Source organism: Sinocyclocheilus rhinocerous, unplaced genomic scaffold, assembly GCF_001515625.1.
Source record: "Sinocyclocheilus rhinocerous isolate Xijiao unplaced genomic scaffold, SAMN03320098_v1.1 scaffold568, whole genome shotgun sequence".
NCBI classification, from domain to species: domain Eukaryota; kingdom Metazoa; phylum Chordata; class Actinopteri; order Cypriniformes; family Cyprinidae; genus Sinocyclocheilus; species Sinocyclocheilus rhinocerous.
In genome coordinates, this window is record NW_015652173.1 from 389809 (window position 1) to 396540 (window position 6732).

The following is a 6732-nucleotide window of genomic DNA, read 5'->3' on the forward strand; positions in this document are numbered from 1 at the left end:
AAAATTACTCTAGACAAACATTTGTGTGTTGAAATTTCTTCTTCTGCATTCTACTGTACGGATGTAAATTTACTTTCCCTTCAGCCTGAGGCTTATTCATTTCACATATGGTGTGAAAAGGCTTTTATATTAGCCAAAAATAGAACTTTTTTTATTTTAAAAACAAACAAGCAAGCCCTGTCCAGATTTAAAAAGTAACGCAAAAGTAACGTAGCGCATTACTTCCCATAAAAAGTAACTAAGTAACGTGATTATTTACTTTTTTATGGAGTAACGCAATATTGTAATTTTAAAAAGCATTTAAAAGTAACTTTCCCCAACACTGGTTGTGTGTCTACGCAGGTGCTTCCACCATTACGAGATGTCAAAAACAGACCTGAGGTGGGGAACGCTCTACGGAACAAGCTAGTGCGTCTAATGACACACATAGACACGGACGTGAAGCACTGTGCGGCTGAGTTCCTGTTTGTGCTGTGCAAGGAGAGTGGTATGTTACATTATTATTAAAAATTTTTTTTTTTTGAGGAGCACCAGTTTTCAGTATTTCTTTGATAGATTTCTTGACTAAAGTCTGAAAAATCCCATTTTAAGCAAATTTAATACAATTTTAAATTAAGAATAAATGATGAATTCTATTAGTGACTGCAAAAATATTTCCCCCTATATTAACATCTTAATATGTAACCAAAAAAGTGATCAAGCTTCATAAACTTTCAAAAGTTTAGGATTGGTTAGATTTTTTTAATTCTTAAAAAAATAAGTCTCTTATGCTCACCAAAGCTGTATTTATTTGATCAAAAATGCAGTAATACAGTAATATTATGAAATATTTTTACAATTTAAAAAAACTCTTCTATTTTAATATATTTTAAAATGTAATTTATTCCTGTGATGCAAAGCTGAATTTTCAGGAGCAATCTTTAGTGTCGCATGATCCTTCAAAAAAATAATTCTAATATGCTGATTTGGTGATCAAGAAGCATTTCTTATTATTTATTGATTTTGAAAACAGTTGAAAACTATATTTTTGGGGAAACTGTGATACATTTTGTTTCAGGATTATTTGATGAATTGAAAGTTTAAAAGAACAGCATTTATTTGAAACCAATTTTTTTGTAACATTATGTCTTATTGTCATTTTTGGTTAATTTAATGCATCCTCCCTGAATAAAATTATTAATTTCTTAAAAAATCTCACTTTGAAACATGAGTGTGTATATATATTTAGATAAAAGTTGTAGTTTATGATAAGTAATCTATTCTTTTCTGTCAATCAGTTTCCAGGTTTATCAAGTACACAGGTTATGGTAACGCGGCAGGGCTGCTGGCTGCTCGCGGACTGATGAGAGGCGGCCGAGACCCTGGAAATTATTCAGAAGATGAGGACAGCGATACCGAGGAGTACAGAGAGGCAAAACCTCAGTACGTCATTGTCAGAAACCATAAAAGCCATCACTAAGTTAGAAAAAAATCTGAAATATTTGTGTTGAACAGCATCAATCCAGTGACCGGCCGTGTGGAGGAGGAGCAGCCCAACCCTATGGAGGGAATGACTGAAGAACAGAAAGAATATGAAGCCATGAAACTGGTCAAAATGTTCGACAAACTCTCCAGGTAATAAAGTGACTTTAGGAAGCAGCGATGCTGTCATTGCGCTTTCAAAATAGTATATTGTCAACTGTAAGTAACAGCAAACATGCTTTTCTTTCAGGGGGCAGGTGATCCAGCCAATGAAAATCGGTGCTGATGGTAAAATGACTTCATTGGAGCCACAAGAGCTTCATTATTTAGCCAGTCAACAGTTCGGAGAGTCCAATAATTCTGACAGCGACAGTGACGCAAACTAATTCTCCTGAAATGAGTCTTGAGTCTTTTAACAGGACGGATAGGATTGCTTATTTAATTTTAATCAAACACAAAAGCTTATTGTGAATCATATAAAAGAATTGAATCGTTTGACATTAAGATTTAAATGCTTTTGTTTTTACTCCAAAGGAAAACACCTGGTGATTGTTACTTCGTCTCGTTTGAGGTTTATTGTGTTGGCCTGTCTTTAGGTAATATTTTCTGTACAGTGACAATGAAAACGTGGTTTGGTTGCACAGTGCTAGTTTATTAATATAACAGGATTCATTTCATGGAACTCCCAAGTTATTATACATCACGGATTTTATTTTTCATTTAGTATGTGGTCTGAGAAGAAAACAAATGTGACACTGGGTGAAGACAGCAACAGAGCCCTGATATTTATTTATTTATTCATTCACTTGGTTTTAGGATGAGCTAAGTGTGGAATTTTTTTTAAGTTACAATATATATATATATATATGAGATGTGATATTTTATGAGGAAGTACAGTTCAGCGTTTTTTGGTTTTACTCATGAGCATATAAAGCCTCCTGTGATCAACTTATCTTTTGTTCTGTGTGGTAAAAGGATGAATTGCTGTATATTGTTATTGGTGGCCCGTGTAGTTACATGTGAAAGACTGAAGGAAATGTTGTATAATTTGTATCACATTGTGTTTAAAAAAATGTATTGTGAGATTATAATAAAAGAGCAGATTTTTTTTCATTGTCTCTTATTTGAGATGTTTTATACACCTACCTTTTGGTAATACAATGTTGATATTTTTAAATCATTAATGTTGTAGTTAGTAATGTAATCCATTACATTATGCATTTTAGGTAATGTAATCGGACTACTTTTTGATTACTTTTGACCTAACTTGTTTATCACATTGATTTAAATAGGGATCTTGTATCATATTGATATAAAATAAAAAGAGTAAGAAAATATGTTCCATTTGTTGTAATTAATGACATAAAGTAACATTACATTACCTCAAGGTTTCCCAAACTGGGGTTTGTAAAGGAACTGCATGGGGTCTGTGAGTTTAATGAAAATCTAATAATTAATTAAATCATAAAAAGTACAAATAAGTCATTTTCAAATAGCATCATTTAAAATAAAACACTTACTAAAAAATGAAATATTTTATTTGTTTGCCTGCATGTCATGTGACCATCAACCAACGTCAGAGAACCGTGACTATGCAAATGTGATACTTATTAAAATATTTATTTTAACATCTCAGAGGTACTTCAAGTAAATATATTAGGTGAAAGATGTTCAGATGACAAAAAAGTTTGGGAATGCCTGCATTATTTAAATAAGAAAAAAAAAAACGTGAATTTGTGCATTTTAATGTGTTTGCAAGACATAAGCTCTCCAAAGCTATAGTAATACATGGTTAAGTAACCTACTAAGTGATAATTCAAATAAAAATGTATGTGTTCATCAGTAGATGTTGAAATGATGCAATGTTGAAACACTTCTTAAACCTGAAAAGATTTTTGTAAATCCAATGGTCAAATGCTGTGTAGCCACCTAGTAACCGGTCTTCATGTGAATTTCCACAATACTGGAAGACTTTGGATGTATATAAGTGGTAGGCTATTTTAGAAAATACATTTTAAAAGATGAAAAAGAGGAATTAGGGAGAATCAATAAATTATAAAAAATTTATTGCTATTGTGTGTATCATATGTTATCATGTAATCAACAAAAAAGTAACTATTACGAATATTTTAAAATACAATTTTTGGAATCTGATTATGTAATCCAGATTACATGTAATCACTACCCAGCTCTGTATGTATGTATGTATGTATGAGTGTGTGTGTTCCTCGGGAGACATCGCGTTAGGGGCCCCCCTGTATAGGCCTATATACAGTGGGTACGGAAAGTATTCAGACCCCCTTAAATTTTTCACTCTTTGTTATATTGCAGCCATTTGCTAAAATCATTTAAGTTAATTTTTTTTCCTCATTAATGTACACACAGCACCCCATATTGACAGAAAAACACAGAATTGTTGACATCTTTGCAGATTTATTAAAAAAGAAAAACTGAAAAATGCTCAGTATTTAGTAGAAGCACCCTCTTGATCTAATACAGCCATGAGTCTTTTTGGGAAAAATGCAACAAGTTTTTCACACCTGGATTTGGCGATCCTCTGCCATTCCTCCTTGCAGATCCTCTCCAGTTCTGTCAGGTTGGACGGTAAACGTTGGTGGACAGCCATTTTTAGGTCTCTCCAGAGATGCTCAATTGGGTTTAAGTCAGGGATCTGGCTGGGCCATTCAAGAACAGTCACAGAGTCGTTGTGAAGCCACTCCTTCGTTATTTTAGCTGTGTGCTTAGGGTCATTGTCTTGTTGGAAGGTAAACCTTAGTTCCAGTCTGAGGTCCTGAGCACTCTGGAGAAGGTTTTCGCCCAGGATATCCCTGTACTTGGCCGCATTCATCTTTCCCTCGATTGCAACCAGTCGTCCTGTCCCTGCAGCTGAAAAACACCCCCACAGCATGATGCTGCCACCACCATGCTTCACTGTTGGGACTGTATTGGACAGGTGCCTGGTTTTCTCCACACATACCACTTAGAATTAAGGCCAAAAAGTTCTATCTTGGTCTCATCAGACCAGAGAATCTTATTTCTCACCATCTTGGAGTCCTTCAGGTGTTTTTTTAGCAAACTCCATGCGGGCTTTCATGTGTCTTGAACTGAGGAGAGGCTTCCGTCGGGCCACTCTGCCATAAAGCCCCGACTGGTGGAGGGCTGCAGTGATGGTTGACTTTCTACAACTTTCTCCCATCTCCCGACTGCATCTCTGGAGCTCAGCCACAGTGATCTTTGGGTTCTTCTTTACCTCTCTCACCAAGGCTCTTCTCCCCCGATAGCTCAGTTTGGCCAGACGGCCAGCTCTAGGAAGGGTTCTGGTCATCCCAAACGTCTTCCATTTAAGGATTATGGAGGCCACTGTGCTCTTAGGAACCTTAAGTGCAACAGAAATTTTTTTGTAACCTTGGCCAGATCTGTGCCTTGCCACAATTCTGTCTCTGAGCTCTTCAGGCAATTCCTTTGACCTCATGATTCTCATTTGCTCTGACATGCACTGTGAGCTGTAAGGTCTTATATAGACAGGTGTGTGGCTTTCCTAATCAAGTCCAATCAGTATAATCAAACACAGCTGGACTCAAATGAAGGTGTAGAACCATCTCAAGGATGATCAGAACAAATGGACAGCACCTGAGTTAAATATATGAGTGTCACAGCAAAGGGTCTGAATACTTAGGACCATGTGATATTTCAGTTTTTCTTTTTTAATAAATCTGCAAAAATGTCAACAAATCTGTGTTTTTCTGTCAATATGGGGTGCTATGTGTACATTAATGAGGAAAAAAAATTAACTTAAATGATTTTAGCAAATGGCTGCAATATAACAAAGAGTGAAAAATTTAAGGGGGTCTGAAAACTTTCCGTACCCACTGTATATATATCGGGCTTGTCTGGGTACTTCAGGAAATGCTGTTCTGCTGGGATTTTCACACACAGCCATCTCTAGGATTTACAGAGAATGGTCTGAAAAAGAAAATATTCAGTGAGTGGCAGTTCTGTGGGCGTAAATGCCTTGTTGATGCCAGAGGTCAGAGGACAATGGCCGGACTGATTCGAGCTGATAAAAAGGCAACAGTAACTCAATAACACTCATAACAACCAAGATATGCAGTAGAGCGTCTCTGAATGCACAACATGTAGAACCTTGAAGCCAATGGGCTTCAGCAGCAGAAGACGACACTGGGTGCAACTCCTGTCAGCTAAGAACAGGAAACTGAGGTTACAATTCACACAGGCTCACTAAAATTGGACAATAAAACATTGCCCGGTCTGAAGAGTTTGGATTTCTGCTGAGTCATTCAGATGGTATAGGGTCAGAATTGATTTAATGTAGCCTACCACTGCCACCAAAAAGAAAGAAAAATGAAAATTTATACATTTACTAATGTGCATTTCTCCTTGGAATGAATAGGAGTGCTGAAAAAGCTAGTAAACCTCTTTTATGTCACATCACAAACTAACGCTCCGGTTACTGACGTAACCACGGTTCCCTGAGATAAATTCCTTGACCTCTATATAAGTCGGCTCAATGCACCATTTCATCAGAATCACTTCGACTGAAGTGACAGCCATCGATTTGCATGCAGCTTATAGTACGGAAAGTAACGCAATGCTCGTTCCCTTATCTCAGGGAACCGAGGTTACGTCAGTAACCGGAGCGTTCCCAATCGAACGTTCACTTCACGTTGTGTTATGGGAACAATATCCAATCACGCCGTGCTATGAGCAGAAACATAACGATCTGCTCTACGAGCCCAGTTTAGAAGCACTAATTTAAGGCCCCTGAAACATGAGGGCTAAACTCAGTCCCGAGCATTAGCCAGGGATACTGACACAGCTGTTTCTGCCTCCGGGAGAAACCAGCAGTTTAATGTCCAAATTATAAAATCTAACAAACAAAACTCACTAATGGAAATCCCGCTGGACCACACCCAGGAGGAGGCAATTCCTCTAGTTGAATGGGCTCTCACGCCTATAGGGCACTGCCAGCCCACTGAGGCATAAGCCAGGGCAATCGCATCTACAATCCAGCGAGATAGTCTCTGCTTTGTCACCGGCAGCCATTTAGAGCGGCCTCCAAAGGACTAGAGACAAGTCCCATGTCGGTACAGTCCTGGGACGGGGAGGATTTAACCTCCGAGCGCCCTTCAGGGATTTAACGACCAAGTCGTTCCTGCCAATAGTCCGACCAGCCACAAGAGAATGATTCGCTGTGATGGCTGCCACATATAAGTGTGGATGGGGTGTGACCCTTGTCCAACAGCTCTTGCA

The 6732-nt window shown here is 37.7% G+C and overlaps 1 protein-coding gene across 1 annotated transcript in view; it reads left to right on the forward strand.

The window, feature by feature from the left end:
- LOC107714029 (synembryn-A) overlaps window positions 1–2555 on the forward strand; it is a 10848-nt gene extending 8293 nt beyond the window's left edge. Inside the window, exons 8-11 of the mRNA XM_016519715.1 lie at window positions 343–487; window positions 1278–1422; window positions 1495–1614; window positions 1712–2555. Coding sequence (XP_016375201.1) covers window positions 343–487; window positions 1278–1422; window positions 1495–1614; window positions 1712–1847 — 546 coding nt within the window. The 3' untranslated portion in view covers window positions 1848–2555. The remainder of the gene's footprint in view (window positions 1–342; window positions 488–1277; window positions 1423–1494; window positions 1615–1711) is intronic.
- Window positions 2556–6732: the final 4177 nt, after the last annotated feature.